Raw genomic sequence first — 17,603 nt, 5'->3', positions numbered from 1 at the left:
ACACATACAACTCAGTCATTTCCGAGAAAAGGAAGGAGAGGGGGAGGAATTGCAGTGGTCTATAGGTCAAATTTGACCATTAGATTTAATCATGATGTCAACAATTTTTCGGCATTCGAATCGGTAGGAATGGTCATTGATTTTAAACATGACTCAGTCAAGCTTCATTCAATATATAGGCCACCACCCAGTGCAAAAAATAGATTAAAAACATCACTATTTATTGATGAATTCGAGGACTTCCTTCTTCGCCTTGACATGAAGTCAAAGAAAAATATTATTGTTGGAGATTTCAACTTACACTTTGATCGAGACACACCGGATATAAGAAATATAAATAAACTACTTTCGTCTCATCACATGACACAGCATGTCAATGAAAAGACACATCGGTGTGGACACATTATTGACTGGGTATTGACCAGCGTTGACATGCAACTAGCGACACCTATCAATGTAGATGATCTTTGCATTTCAGACCATCATTTAATATCTTTTGGCATCAGGGGGGGACAGTACACGACACAAAAACAAAAAAATTTGTTGTTTTGAGAGATTTGAAGAAAATTGACATAGAACTATTTAAAGCGTACCTCTCTCACTCTCTAACTACATATCGTGAGAAAGAAGTTCGTGTTGACAATTTTGATAAAGCAGTTATTAGTGTTATGGATAAGCACGCACCTCTCACAACAAGATCTGTGAACATCAGAAAAGAATCACCATGGTACAATTTGGAGGTAAAACGTATAAAGAAAGAGAAAAGAAAAGCGGAGAAGAAATGGAAAAAATCTGGCGTGACAATTGATAAGGAAACTTACATATCATTCAAACATAGACTCAAAGAGGCGACAATTAAGGCAAAGCGTATCTACTATCTTGATAAAGTTGATAACATAAAAAGTCCGAAGGAATTTTATAAAATCTCAAATAAGCTTCTAGGCAAAGAGATCAAAACAAGCCTGCCACACCACACTGACGACAAGCAACTCGCGGACTGCTTTGTAGAGTATTTCATGAATAAAATAACAACGATACGGAGTGAACTTGACACAGACGAAACAGAAGCAGAATATACCTCTTTTTATGGTGAACCCTTAACATCTTTCAAAGAAATTTCAATAAATGACACAAAGAAAACGATTCTCTCTAGTCCTAGCAAATCATGTAGGCTCGACCCTTTACCAACATCCCTTTTGAAGGAGTGTATTGATGAACTTGCACCTTACATCACTGAATTGATTAATCAATCATTAAGGGAGGGAGTTGTTCCAGAAAGCTTCAAGAAAGCATTGGTGAAGCCATTGTTGAAGAAAGCGGGACTTGACAGTGATAATTTTAAAAACTTTAGGCCTGTATCAAATCTACCATTCATTTCCAAAATTCTAGAAAAGATTGTACTAAAACAACTTTCTTGTCACGTGAAACATAATAACCTCGATGAGTGCTTTCAATCGGCCTATCGGCAAAATCATAGCACAGAAACAGCATTGATGAGAATCACAAATGACTTGCTGCAAATTATTGATCAAGGAAAAACCACCATCCTTAGTCTTCTCGATCTTTCGGCGGCCTTTGACACCATCGACCATGCCATACTACTTCGAAGGCTACAGGTTACTTTCGGCATATCGGGCACTGCTCTAAACTGGTTTGCATCATATCTTACTCAAAGAACTCAATCAGTTTTAATTGGGGAAGTAACTTCATCAGAGTGTGACCTTCATTTTGGTGTACCTCAAGGATCCGTTTTAGGTCCAGTCCTTTTTGTACTTTACACTTCCCCTGTTGTGAGAATCTTAGAGCAACATTCTCTCGCTTACCATATGTACGCCGACGATACCCAGATATATAGCATGTGTTTGCAATCCGATATAGTTTCAAAGATAACTGTTTACGAACAATGCATCAACCATGTGATGAGATGGATGTCTGCAAATAGATTAAAATTAAATGGCGACAAGACTGAAGCCTTATTCATTGCTAGTTCAAATAATAAGACAGATCCATTTACACTGGCACTGACAATCAACGATAATGATAAAATACAACTCACAACATCAGCAAAAAATCTCGGCATCACCCTGGAGAGTGATCTGTCTATGAACAAACATATTAACAATGTGAGAACAAGTGCTATCTGCATTCTAAGAAATATCAGAACAATCAGACCATTTATTAAGAGGGAAACTTGCAACAAATTGGTAACATCTTTGTTATTCCCGAAAATGGACTACTGCAATGCACTGTTTGTTGGTCTAACAAAGGACAAAATAAACAAACTCCAGAAAATACAGAACATGGCAGCCCGCGTTGTACTACAGAAAGACAGAAAAACTGCAGCTCCCGAATTACTACAGCAGCTGCATTGGCTGCCAGTGGACCAGCGGATTAAATATAAATCTTCAACTATCGCTTTCAAATGCCTGGAGGGCTCGTCACCAGCATATCTCTCAAACCTCGTTGAACGGTATAACCCACAGCGATCGCTTCGATCAACGAACGACCTCAAATTGAAAACACCCCGCTGTCGAGTGAAGGCTGGTGAACGCGCCTTTCAGCATTCTGGTCCAAGGTTGTGGAATTTACTACCACTAGAGATACGTTCTTCGTCTTCACTAGAGGAATTCAAGCGTCGATTGAAGACATTCTTATTCCGACAGGCTTTCTTTTGATTATGTGTATAATTAGCGTTGTTCGTGTACTGTGTTAGGGCTTCATTATTAAGTTAATCTTTGTTATGCGCCCAGAGCCCTCCTGATGAAGGGATGTTTGGCGCACTATAAATCTATACCATTATTATTATTATTATAATTCTAATTTCAATTGTCCACCAGTCTGTCATCAGCAAAGTCAAGATAGCTCCTCCTACTCAAATCACACATACCCACGAATATGATAGGCCTTGTAGACCAGTCACTGGTCTTTGATGTTGTATAACCATCCGCCAGCTTTGATCACATCGCTTTTGATGATGTCACTCAATATCTATCTTCTCTCAACCCCGTTGACTGTACCACGAGTCAACATAAAAGAATATTGCGATGAGGTGCGAATCGTGAAGATGGAATGACGTAACTGTGTTAAAGTTATAGGTTCAAAGTTCAATTGTCAGAGAGAACTGATGAGAGATTAAACTGAGGTGGTAAAATGAAAATTGTTTCGTGGTAAAACGTTGCATAAATTAGTTTTATGTACACCAACACACACACACACACACACACACACACACACACACACACACACTTACTCTCTCTCTCTCTCTCTCTCTCTCTCTCTCCAGAGCTGCGAGAACAAAAAAGGACGCCGACCAGATAGCTAATAGTATTTAAAATGGAAATTTGTTGAAAATGGTCTGCTTATTGAACAACCGAAGCATCGTGGATAACAGAAATTAAATGATCATTGTGAATCAGTTGAAACACGTGATATCGATGTAATACTAATACTAGTAATAATCATAAAATATCAGTGTATTTATCTTACTCTTGATAACCACTGTAATAATAATATTATTATTATTATTATTAATAATAATAATAATAATAATAATAATAATAATAATAATAATAATAATAATAATAATAATAATAATAATAATAATAATAATAATAATAATATTAATAATAATAATAATAATAATAATAATAATAATAATAATAATAATAATGGTAAAAAAAATAAGTAATATCCATTTTTTGACAATAAAAAATCGTGATAAACGCATTGAAAAGGACGGGAAGGGGGGGGGGGGGGGGGGGGGGGGGAGGAGAGATTAATGATCAGATAATCAAAATGAACTGTTATTTTAAAATAAATTGACAATCATAGGTAAAAATAAATATATTTATTAACATACGTAAAACCTCACGATTATTTTAAGTAACAGCTGATTGTTACATGTCACAGAAACAGAATCTAATTAATCAACCAACGTTCTGTTTTCTTTTTTTTCACCGGTGGAACTTCACTTGCTAATTCTGGAGCAGTTTGCATGAAATGTTTTTTAACCACATATCTCATTTGAGCCCCTTCACAGCTTATTCGACAGAGTCCATTTGCCATTTGCATTGAGACAATGCTTGTTTTCAGTATGACCATTCATCTGAGTAAAGAAAAAAAATCATTAGTTATTATTGATATTGATGATGATGATGATGATGATGATGATGATAATAATAAAATAAGAGTTATAATAATATTATTGATTGTTAGTAATAATACGATAGTGATCGCTTAGATGCCTGCTAATAATAATAACGTAATAATTTTCCTTTAAAATATAGTTCTAAATGCCCGTTATTCAAAATGGAATCCGCCTATATACCCACTCTGAAATATTTTTAGCAAAAATAAGATAGAGAAAGAAGTTTACTGTAGCATTTGCGGCCAAAAAATTGATTTATCACCGGTCTGCGAGAGTCTTATTTGACACCTAGACAACGCCTCAAATTACTTTCAATTCATTTCAAATTTACTCCACCTCTCCAGCAATCTCATCCCGTGACATCCAAACTGCTTTCTATCCATGGAGTGCCAATCAGATGTTTACAATTACCCATTTCCAATTGGCTGCTGAAAAAGGACAATTATAATTTCAATCGTCCACCAGTCGGTCATCGGCAAAGTCAAATAAGCCCCTCCCACTCAAATCACATATCCCCTCGAATGTTCGGCCTTGTAGAGCAGTCCACCGGGCTTTTGATGTTACACAATCATCCGCCACCTTTGATTACATCGCTTTTTGATGATGTCATAATATATCTATCTACCCTCTTTTCTCACGCCCGTTGACTGTATCAACGGGCGATGTAGAAGAATATCGAGGGAAGGTGCGAATCGTGAAGACGGAATGGCAAATCGTGTGAAAGTAGGTTCAAAGTTCAATGCAATAAAAATCGTTCCGTGCTAAAAATGTGCGTACATGAGTTTTATACAAACACACACACGCTCTCTCTCTCTCTCTCTCTCTCTCTCTCTCTCTCTCTCTCTCTCTCTCTCTCTCTCTCTCTCTCCTCTCGTGTGTGTGTACTACTACTACTACTACTACTACTACTACTACTACTACTACTATTACTACTACTACTACTACTACTACTACTACTACGATTACTACTATTACTGCGCTATCATCATCAACATCATCATCATCATCACCATAAAACAACAACAACAACAACAACGTTATCATCACCATTCGACTCGTGTTCTTATGTCTCTGGAGTTTGTCTGAATACGGGACTATTTTGTTAGCCAACAAAGAATTAGACAAGATGTGTTTACACATTCATTGTGCAGAAACCTGTCATTACAAATCGGTGAAATAAATGCTATATTATAAGTAGATTATTACTCTTATATTTACTACCATGTGTTAGGGTAACAAAACTCAGATAACATCAATTTGAATTTTTTAAACAATAAAAAATATTTTTCAAGTTAATTTTAAATAGAAAAATATACATTTTTCAAGAAAGAATAAAGTATACTCACCATTTCTTGATATCAATGAAAATAATTGCGTCTTGAAGATGAGAATGTGGCCGTTATATCCATATAAAATAGAAAAATATAGAAGAAGTGTATGGTCAGCAATTGCAGTGTAAAAATGAACGATTTTACTAAATCTGTCCTATAGCCTGACTGACAATGAAATCCAAGCGGTGCATTCTACCGGCAGGGATAAATATAGGCCAGTTCTCACGTTCTGGACATCTGTTATGACGTAACCACACGGTGGTCTCCCCGTCATCGACGGTGGGTCGTTCCCATTGGGGGTGAGGCAGTAGTAAACTAAAGTGAAAGATTTCTAGTGTAATAAACGGCTGTGTGTTGATCTGATGATGGTGACGATGACTACGACATTACTAGTGTGCATAATTGGTGAGTGTGTCTACGTCAATGTATTGTATTGTTATAAATGTGTAACCAAATGACAACATTGTCACTATTTTGAGGGCAATAAAGATATAATATTATTATCATCATTGTTAAAGGTAAGGCATAAGGTCTACTCTGTGATTAGCCCTGGAACTAAGATTGAACAAAACAACTTAGTTATCACAAACACAGACTGGTTTTCCTCTCTTTTGCTTCATAAGACAATGAAGGGGTCATAGGTCATAGGTCATATTTCCAAAGGTATTTGATAATAATCCAATGTACTTACAACAACATGACGGAGCTGAAGCAGAATGTGAGTAAGAAGAGGAAAATGATGAAGGGATTGCTGTAGATGAAGATGTCCGTGTACTTCATCATCACAGCCAAGACGGCTACCACTACAGTCATCAACATCATGGTTGTCACAAACCATGACAGGAAGTTCAGCCCTGACATCATACCCATCACACTCAGTGTCTGGTGAGGAAATGGCATATTATATCAATGTACAAAACAACCCCATGGAACAAATATTTCATCTGTTTCTATTCTCAACCCCAGGTCAAAGTTCAGGGACATAATGAGAGACTAAACATAATGCTATAAATAATAACGTGAAGTTGAATGTAAGCTTCAATTTAATTACAAAAAAACAGATCGAATGAACGTTTCGGGTTTCCCCTTTATCAACAAAACATGATGAATGAAACACCACAGATGAATGAGATCGATCTGCTTTTGTAATTAAATTGAAGCTCACATTCAATTTCACATTATTATTTATTTCTTCGACCTTCGAGCAGCAACATTTACACTAAACAAAATGCTGAAGAACAAGTTCAATGACCTTTAACCCTAGAGGCACAGATTAACTTTTATTTAAATTTCACCATTTCTTCTTTATTGCAATAGAAGAGGATCTAATACAAAGGGTAGCAAGCATTATTACTTTGGATTTAATGCTACAGAAGCCAGGGTATAACAGGATTGATGGACCATGTGGCTATGACGGACTACTTTTGACTAAACACATTTGTGACCAGCTGGAACTATAAGATGATGACTTGTTTTAACCCTTGGAGCACTACCACAGATGGAACTATAAGATGACGACTTGGTTTCACCCTTGGAGCACTACCAAAAGATGGGACTATAAGATGATAGAAGATTGTTTTCACCCTTGGAGCACTACCACAGATGGGACTATAATGATGATGACTTGTTTTCACCCTTGGAGCACTACCAAAGATGGGACTATAAGATGATGACTTGTTTTCACCCTTGGAGCACTACCACAGATGGGACTATAAGATGATGACTTGTTTTCACCTTGGAGCACTACCAAAGATGGGACTATAAGATGATGACTTGTTTTCACCCTTGGAGCACTACCAAAATGGGACTATAAGATGATGACTTGTTTTCACCCTTGGAGCACTACCAAAGATGGGGCTATAAGATGATGACTTGTTTTCACCACTTGGAGCACTACCAAAGATGGGACTATAAGATGATGACTTGTTTTCACCCTTGGAGCACTACCAAAGATGGGACTATAAGATGATGACTTGTTTTCACCCTTGGAGCACTACCAAAGAGGGACTAAATGATGACTTGTTTTCACCTTGGAGCACTACCAAAGATGGGACTATAAGATGATGACTTGTTTTCACCCTTGGAGCACTACCACAGATGGGACAATAAGATGATGACTTGGTTTCACCCTTGGAGCACTACCAAAGATGGGACTATAAGATGATGACTTGTTTTCACCTTGGAGCACTACCAAAGATGGGACTATAAGATGATGACTTGTTTTCACCCTTGGAGCACTACCACAGATGGGACTATAAGATGATGACTTGTTTTCACCCTTGGAGCACTACCAAAGATGGGACTATAAGATGATGATTGTTTTCACCCTTGAGCACTACCAAAGTGGGACTATAAGATGATGACTTGTTTTCACACCTTGGAGCATACAAGAGGGCTATAAGGATGACTTGTTTTCACACTGAGCACTACCAAAGATGGCGACTATAAGATGATGACTTGTTTTCACCCTTGGAGCACTACCACAGATGGGACTATAAGGTGATGACTTGTTTTCACCCTTGGAGCACTACCAAAGATGGGACTATAAGATGATGACTTGTTTTCACCATTGGAGCACTACCAAAGATGGGACTATAAGATGATGACTTGGTTTCACCCTTGGAGCACTACCAAGATGGGATATAAGATGATGACTTGTTTTCACCCTTGGAGCACTACCACAGATGGGACTATAAGATGATGACTTGGTTTCACCCTTGGAGCACTACAAAGATAGGATTATAAGATGATGACTTGTTTTCACACCTGGGAGCACTACCAAAGATGAGACTATAAGATGATGACTTGTTTTCACCCTTGGAGCACTACCACAGATGGGACTATAAGATGATGACTTGTTTTCACCCTTGGAGCACTACCAAAGATGGGACTATAAGATGATGACTTGTTTTCACCCTTGGAGCACTACACAGATGGGACTATAAGGTGATGACTTGTTTTCACCCTTGGAGCACTACCAAAGATGGGACTATAAGATGATGACTTGTTTTCACCATTGGAGCACTACCACAGATGGGACTATAAGATGATGACTTGTTTTCACCCTTGGAGCACTACCACAGATGGGACTATAAGATGATGACTTGTTTTCACCCTTGGAGCACTACCAAAGATGGGACTATAAGATGATGACTTGTTTTCACCCTTGGAGCACTACCACAGATGGGACTATAAGGTGATGACTTGTTTTCACCTTGGAGCACTACCAAAGATGGGACTATAAGATGATGACTTGTTTTCACCATTGGAGCACTACCAAAGATGGGACTATAAGATGATGACTTGTTTTCACACTTGGAGCACTACCAAAGATGGGACTATAAGATGATGACTTGTTTTCACAATTCGAGCACTACGAAAGATGGGACTATAAGATGATGACTTGTTTTCACCCTTGGAGCACTACCAAAGATGGGACTATAAGATGATGACTTGGTTTCACCCTTGGAGCACTACCAAAGATGGGATTATAAGATGATGACTTGTTTTCACCCTTGGAGCACTACCACAGATGGAACTATAAGATGATGACTTGTTTTCACCCTTGGAGCACTACCAAAGATGGGACTATAAGATGATGACTTGGTTTCACCCTTGGAGCACTACCAAAGATGGGACTATAAGATGATGACTTGTTTTCATCATTGGAGCACTACCAAAGATGGGACTATAAGATGATGACTTGGTTTCAACCTTGGAGCACTACCAAAGATGGGACTATAAGATGATGACTTGTTTTCACCCTTCGAGCACTACCACAGATGGGACTATAAGATGATGACTTGGTTTCACCCTTGGAGCACTACCAAAGATGGGACTATAAGATGATGACTTGTTTTCACCCTTGGAGCACTACCACAGATGGGACTATAAGATGATGACTTGGTTTCACCCTTGGAGCACTACCAAAGATGGGACTATAAGATGATGAATTGTTTTCACCCTTGGAGCACTACCACAGATGGGACAATAAGACGATGACTTGGTTTCACCCTTGGAGCACTACCAAAGATGGGACTATAAGATGATGACTTGTTTTCACCCTTGGAGCACTACCAAAGATGGGACATAAGATGATGACTTGTTTTCACCCTTGGAGCACTACCACAGATGGGACTATAAGATGATGACTTGTTTTCACCCTTGGAGTACTACCACAGATGGGACTATAAGATGATGACTTGTTTTCACCCTTGGAGCACTACCAAAGATGGGACTATAAGATGACGACTTGTTTTCACCCTTGGAGCACTACCAAAGATGGGACTATAAGATGATGACTTGTTTTCACCCTTGGAGCACTACCAAAGATGGGACTATAAGATGATGACTTGTTTTCACCCTTGGAGCACTACCACAGATGGGACTATAAGATGATGACTTGGTTTCACCCTTGGAGCACTACCAAAGATAGGATTATAAGATGATGACTTGTTTTCACCCTTGGAGCACTACCAAAGATGAGACTATAAGATGATGACTTGTTTTCACCCTTGGAGCACTACCACAGATGGGACTATAAGATGATGACTTGTTTTCACCCTTGGAGCACTACCAAAGATGGGACTATAAGATGATGACTTGTTTTCACCCTTGGAGCACTACCACAGATGGGACTATAAGGTGATGACTTGTTTTCACCCTTGGAGCACTACCAAAGATGGGACTATAAGATGATGATTTGTTTTCACCATTGGAGCACTACCACAGATGGGACTATAAGATGATGACTTGTTTTCACCCTTGGAGCACTACCACAGATGGGACTATAAGATGATGACTTGTTTTCACCCTTGGAGCACTACCAAAGATGGGACTATAAGATGATGACTTGTTTTCACCCTTGGAGCACTACCACAGATGGGACTATAAGGTGATGACTTGTTTTCACCCTTGGAGCACTACCAAAGATGGGACTATAAGATGATGACTTGTTTTCACCATTGGAGCACTACCAAAGATGGGACTATAAGATGATGACTTGTTTTCACCCTTGGAGCACTACCACAGATGGGACTATAAGATGATGACTTGGTTTCACCCTTGGAGCACTACCAAAGATGGGACTATAAGATGATGACTTGTTTTCACCATTGGAGCACTACCAAAGATGGGACTATAAGATGATGACTTGTTTTCACCCTTGGAGCACTACCACAGATGGGACTATAAGATGATGACTTGGTTTCACCCTTGGAGCACTACCAAAGATGGGACTATAAGATGATGACTTGTTTTCACCCTTGGAGCACTACCACAGATGGGACTATAAGATGATGACTTGGTTTCACCTTTGGAGCACTACCAAAGATAGGATTATAAGATGATGACTTGTTTTCACCCTTGGAGCACTACCAAAGATGAGACTATAAGATGATGACTTGTTTTCACCCTTGGAGCACTACCACAGATGGGACTATAAGATGATGACTTGTTTTCACCCTTGGAGCACTACCAAAGATGGGACTATAAGATGATGACTTGTTTTCACCCTTGGAGCACTACCAAAGATGGGACTATAAGATGATGACTTGTTTTCACCCTTGGAGCACTACCACAGACGGGACTATAAGATGATGACTTGTTTTCACACTTGGAGCACTACCAAAGATGGGACTATAAGATGATGACTTGTTTTCACCCTTGGAGCACTACCAAAGATGGGACTACAAGATGATGACTTGTTTTCACCCTTGGAGCACTACCAAAGATGAGACTATAAGATGATGACTTGTTTTCACCCTTGGAGCACTACCACAGATGGAACTATAAGATGATGACTTGTTTTCACCCTTGGAGCACTACCACAGATGGGACTAGGGATTCCTGGATGTATCAGTGGCATAGCTGGAAACAACCATTATATTATCATGGTTGAAATCATATTTGGAAATGTATCAGTTCTTGTTATTTCTCGTCTTCAAACGATTGGACAATCCCATACATTTGTTTGTTCAACATGAGAGACTGAATAGTGTATTGAGCTACAGTCATCGCCAAAAGTTTAAGACCAAGCTTTGAAAAACTCTCATCAAGCTATTTTTTTCATTTTCGCACCGCACTCTCTGGTGCAGCACAGGAAATGAACTCATTTCAATAAAAGATGTTTATTCTGCAATTTTGATAGCTGACAGAAAAGGCTGATGTTCATATTGACATTCTGAAGCAATTTATAGTCACTTGATTGAACTTTGTGGACAGCACATAAATGGGCAAAAATCCATCCATTTCTAGCATTGTTTGGGCTCAAATGATGACATTATTCATTGAAGGGTACACAGAACGTGACTTATCATGCAAGGTAGGGTGCAGCAAGAATGCAGTGCACAATGCTATTCAAAAGTACCGATCAGAAGGCATTTTTTTAAAGACAGAGACAAAACTGGCCGCCTAATGAAAACTTCTCCCAGAGCTGATAGGATCATTAGGACAGTGGTTTCGAAGAATCTTACTGCCTCATGCCAAAACATTCAGTCTCAAGAGGCTTGACTGATGATTTCGGCCTCTGACCTCACAAACCAGCTCGAAAACCCAGACTGACCCAAATTATAAAACAGAAACCATTGGCATTTGCGTAGAAGCACAAACATTGGACTGAAGAGCAATGGGGTAACGTCATGTTTGCAGACGAATCAACTGTGCAACAGTTTGTTGTTCGTAAATATAACGTGAGAAGACCAGCTGGTAAACAGTATGATGAAAAGCATACAGTCCAGACCATGAAACACCCGCCAAGCCAAATGATTTGGGATGCATTTTCCAAGTCAGGAAATGCCGGTCTATATTTGTTGGATCCTGGAACAACGATGAATGGCCAAAAATACCTGGAACTACAGAAAGACAAACTGCATTCTAATCTGCAGTCACACTAGTATAATATATTCATGAACGAACGGTGCCCCTTGCCACAGATCAAAAATTGTTCAGGACTTTCTTTCGAAGAACAAGGTCACGATAGAGAATCTGTGGCACTACATGAAAAACAAGATTGCAGACAAACAGGCAGCGAACAGTAAAGCCCTTGTTGAAGCAATCAACAATGTTTGGAGTCAAGAGCTTTCTCTAGAATATTGCCCAAGCCTGATTTCCAGCATGTCTCGACGGATCAAAGCTGTCCTCAAAGCAAAAGGTGGACATACAAAATACTGAAATATGGCTCAAAGATTCAGTCAAGGTATTCAATACTATTTTTAATCATTCGAAGTGAGTTTGTTAATTTTTCCTTGTTTCACAAGGTTTAGATTTAATGTTTCTTAATTCATTTATTTTGGTCTTAAACTTTTGGCCACGACTGTAGATATGGCAATGTGGTGTCTTTGACATCGGTGTGGCTTACCTGTTCTTGGCCATTCTCCCTGTCATAGGTCAGGTTGTTGGTGGCTGAGCCGATGGAGGCCAGGAAGACAAAGGTCATCATGATGGGCACGAGGTACGAACTAAGCATGAACACAAAGCTAAAATGAATTGGAATGGGAACATTGTCAAAGGAATGAATTCATGGTTTACAAACCAATCAGACAGTAAAAAAAAATCAAGGTTTCTATAGCAAAGTCAGCCATCTGTAAGGCATCCATTCTGTTAGAGCATTGGTACAATATCAGGCACTGCCTGTAGCAAGGTATTCATGCACACCTGAGTCAAGAAGGGTTATGTCCATAAAGTGCCTTACCCAAGGACACTTGTGACCAGAATGTTTTCTATAAGAGACAACACGTTTAGTAACGGACCAAATGGGATACGGCTTCAATTCATAGATGACGAGAGACTATAAATCTAAGCCAGTCCACAATAGCATGATTAGTGAGTAGACCCTGATGACAGATGGAAGACATTGTCGAACCAACAACATTTAGACAAGAGAGACATCAGGGTGAATTTCCTAATCAGCCTGATTTTGTCTCCCTTCAGACGTCCATCCACATCTATGCTCTTTATAATATTGGAGCATTTACATCCACTAAACGTGATCAAAGCGCTTTACAAAGGTCCTTAGTCAACAGCAAAACTTAACATGTAGGACGAGACACGATGCCTGATAGGCGAGATCAGGATTTTTTTTCGGACAGAGACAACGCTGTCAACAGCCAGGTACTTATTTTACACCTGAGTACAGTGAAAGAATGTGAGTAAAGAGCCTTTTTCAAGGACTTAGCTCAGAGTGGGAATCAAAACCTGGATCTTATGGTGTGAAGGAGAGTGTCATAGCACTAGAGCAGATAGCCACATTTTGTTATATGGTCTCACTCTTCACACAGCATTAAATCCAGCAGGCAAGTCTTACCTGTCATAATGGTGACACGGGAAAGGCATCTGTTGTATCTTGAGTCCTGGTGTTTTCAGGACTGGGTTTTTGTGGAATTCAATGATAGAGTTGTCTAGGATATCCTGTAGGTAGATGAAGCCACGCAAATAACGCATGTCTTCTACAAACCCATCTTCTGCTGCCATCTTGTACATACTGGACAAGGGGAGACAATCAGAGAGATATCGTGGATTACAATAACTTTAAAACAGAGAAGGAAATGTATAATAAGCCGGCACAAGGAGGATTTTTTCTATCCAATAAAGGATAAAAGTATTGGACCAAAACCTACCAAAACTAATGGATGAAACAAACAACAAACAAGTTTTGGAATTGATTTATTAATGGGCCTCACTTTTAGGTCATTCAGGCATTAGGAATAAGATGGGAGCAGACCTGCCAAATTGACAACTTCAAATTTAGTCATTTCTATGTCAATTTTTAGTCATTTGACAAAGAAATTAGTATAAACAACCACAATTTGACATTGATGATTACTTGTCATGCTGTAGAAAAGCTTGATCAGGCCTGCATCTGCCCCCTGAAAAAATTGCCTGAAAATCCCCCAAGCATAATTGGGTCCAAGTCCAGGGCAGAGCACTGGTAGGTGGTCAGTGAGACAACGTCCCCTGAAGCCAAAGCTTTTTCAATATAACATGAGCAAAGATCCCCATTTCCCGGAATATTTTCTTAGAATTTTACCAATTCAATAGGCTGTGAAACAAAATGAAAAAGTATACTTAGGACAAACAGAGGCTTAAAACATGACTATTATTAAACCCCTAAAACATACAGATTCACCATGAAGTTGGCTTCAAAGTTGCAAAGGGAGATGAAGAAACACTGTTGGTGTGCTTTACTTGCCTCTTAGGCCATGGGAGGATGACTGAGTGAAGTGCTTTCCTCTTTTCCTTCAATTTGTTAAATTTTTGTTTTCCGCTGAGCGAATTGTCGAAATGCGGAAAATTTACAGGCCTGCTTTATTATTACTATTATTTTCACTATCAATTTTAAATTTTTTTTTGTAGATAATAGTCGTAATATGAGTGTAGTAGTAATATAGTATAAGTAGTAGTAGTATAGTAAGTAGTAGTAGTAGTAGTAGTAGTAGTAGTAGTAGTAGTAGTGTAGTAGTAGTAGTAGTAGTAGTAGTAGTAGTAGTAGTAGTAGTAGTAGTAGTAGTAGTAGTCGTAGTAGTAATAGTAGTAGTACTGCCGTTTTATTGAAGAATACAGTATGTGCTATTTGGTTAACATTGCATTACTGTGTTTTTAAAAGCAACGACAGAGTAGTAGTAGTAGTAGTAGTAGCAGACCTGCCACTTCACGAAAAAGGAAATCAGTGTGACATTGTAAAAAAATCAGTATCTGGGGAAAAAAATCAGTATGAGACGTAAAAACAATATTTATTAAGAAAACATAAGGCTTTAATAGCCTCCTTACCTTTTTGGTCGATCCCAAGTGTCACAATTTGACACTTGTCACTCAAACTAACCAAAGCGTCACACCCCCCCCCCCCCCTCCTTATTTTTCCCCAACACCCAAAATGGCACGCACAACGCCAATCTGGCAATCTGACTACTAACTTATTTAAAGATGGTGGCACTTGGTAACGAGGCAGAAGCCAGGGACCGCGGTGGTTTACCAGTACAGCTCGCTGTCGCTTCACAAAGGAAATGAAAACTAAATAACGCGCCGTGTGTGTTTTCTATCTGTGTGAGGGCATCACAAAGAGGCTCGCTACGTCATGTGATCTATCGAGGTATCGCGGGAGGGGTCAAAGTTCACGAGACTTGAAAATTTTAACGTGCAACGTAAAGCACAAAGTAAACGTAAAAGAGAGGGGTGGAGGGTTGCGGGCCCTTGGTCACTTGGTGAAATCGGTACGATCGGCAAGTAAATCGGGAAATCGGTAAATACGAAAAAAAGGTCTTGCAAATCGGTATGGTACCGATTAATCGGTATGAACGGCAGGTCTGTAGTAGTAGTAGTAGTAGTAGTAGTAGTAGTAGTAGTAGTAGTAGTAGTAGTAGTAGTAGTAGTAGTAGTAGTAGTAGTAGTAGTAGTAGTAGTAGTAGTAGTAGTAGTAGAAGAAGAAGACGAAAAAGTAGTTATCATTATTTAAGAATTACTGAGAATTCAAAATTCGTAATTTTCCATACAATTTCGTATTTTCGTAATTGGCTCAGAAATTTGTCTAAAATTCGTAAGATTTGTCAAGTATGGCAGGTATGTGAGAGTCAAAATGCTACATTTACAGTTCAAAGCACTCAAAAAAGGAAAGACAATGGCGACTGGTTCAAATAGGGAACAACTGTAGATTCAAAGAGCACACAATTCATGTACTAACATCACCTTAAAGTTTCAACCAGACACAAACACAGGTCTCCACTAAGAGGAATACACTCAAATGTTTACAAAAATTAAATTCAAAACAAAAACTATGCAAGGACAAAACAGAGAGATGATTTACAAGGAAAACAATATCCTCTCCCAAACCAATCCTACACATCTGACTGTTTCCCTCCCAGCCGAGTCCAATCAGAAACAACATGGACAAAGAGATCAGATATAAGGAACTAGAAGACACAACACCAACAAAAAACTCCCTGCCCGCCATGGGAGATCAAGAAACTCCACCAAAGAGAGTCTGTCAGATCAGGCAGAAAATACTAGCATCCTATGTAAAGGGTGGCTAGCAACTGCTGCTGTTTGTTTAATGCAAGAGGAATCAGGGGTAAACTCTGAGTCTATTCCAGCCAAGCTGTGACTGACCTGGACTTGAGTCTGGCAGTGTCCATCACGTTGTCCACATCCATTCGAATCTTGTAGGTCACGTGTTTTGGGATGTCTGGGTCAGACTGTCTCTTACGTCTGCCTGTGTTAGGGTTGGGGACTTCTGTGTTGGTGAACACGATTCCTGGAAGGATAAGGCAGTTATTGGCTGCTTGATATTTATACACGTGCATGGAGGGACAGTGAGAAAGAGAGAGAGAGAGAAGGGGGGGGGGGAGAGGGGGAGAGAAAGATAGAGAGAGAGAAAGGAGAGAGAGAGAGAGAGAGAGTTGTAACACAAGGACAGTTGTACAGTACAGATGACAGGCTCACCTCCCCAGAAGGTTTTGTTAAGATTGAGTTTGTAAGCCTCCAACTCCAGGTCCTTCTCTGTGGCAATGGGTATGAACCGATCCATCTCAATACAGGAGGTGTAGTTGGAAATGATCTCAGCCACGGCCTGGAGGGCAGTCAGGTCGTCCTTGTCAAAGTTGTTGGACTGAAGAGCGTCCAGGCCAGTGAGGACATTAGTGGCTGACACACCCAGTGTGGATTCTAGAAGACCCTTGACAAAGTCATTCTCTAGGGCATCCTGGTGGAAGGAATCAAGGTCATATTTGTCACCCTACGCCTCAAAATGCTATTAAGTCGGGGTTTTCAATTTATATCATGCCTAAAAATTTGATACCAAATTTATAAAATTCTGATTATTCATTGCTGAGATATGACCGATAGAAGTAGGGAGAGTTTAAAAACCAAGATTTGAAAAAGTCGACTTTGAAGAAAAGGCACCAGTTTCATGCGCAGTCAAATCAATGGGCAAAGGTAACTCCTTGGATACGGGCATTGAAAATTTAACAAGAGAAATAAAATTTGGCATGAGCTTAGAACATACATTTTATAATACGCACACAAATATTTGTAATAATCCCATTGTTACTTGAGTAGTTATTTATTATTATGTAAGATGGTCTTGAATTAATAAAAACACCAATAAATGCCTAATTCAGAAAAGTGAGTGGAGCAGG

At 39.2% G+C, this 17,603-nt stretch overlaps 1 protein-coding gene across 1 annotated transcript; it reads right to left on the bottom strand.

Annotated features, from left to right (window-relative positions):
• Positions 1-6,169: 6,169 nt before the first annotated feature.
• On the bottom strand, positions 6,170-17,167 carry LOC144962039 (phospholipid-transporting ATPase ABCA1-like; the record flags this gene model as incomplete). Its single annotated transcript, XM_078895020.1, has 5 exons — positions 6,170-6,360; positions 12,836-12,953; positions 13,781-13,957; positions 16,576-16,720; positions 16,909-17,167. Coding segments are annotated over 5 exons (890 nt in total), but the record flags the coding sequence as incomplete, so codon positions are not given.
• Positions 17,168-17,603: the final 436 nt, after the last annotated feature.

The sequence above is a fragment of the Berghia stephanieae genome, unplaced genomic scaffold (assembly GCF_034508935.2).
Source record: "Berghia stephanieae isolate SIO BIC M18660-M18661 unplaced genomic scaffold, UCSD_Bste_1.3 scaffold559, whole genome shotgun sequence".
Classification (NCBI taxonomy): Eukaryota; Metazoa; Mollusca; class Gastropoda; order Nudibranchia; family Aeolidiidae; genus Berghia; species Berghia stephanieae.
Note: the sequence above shows the minus strand (reverse complement) of the source record. Positions and strands in the feature narration are given on the sequence as shown.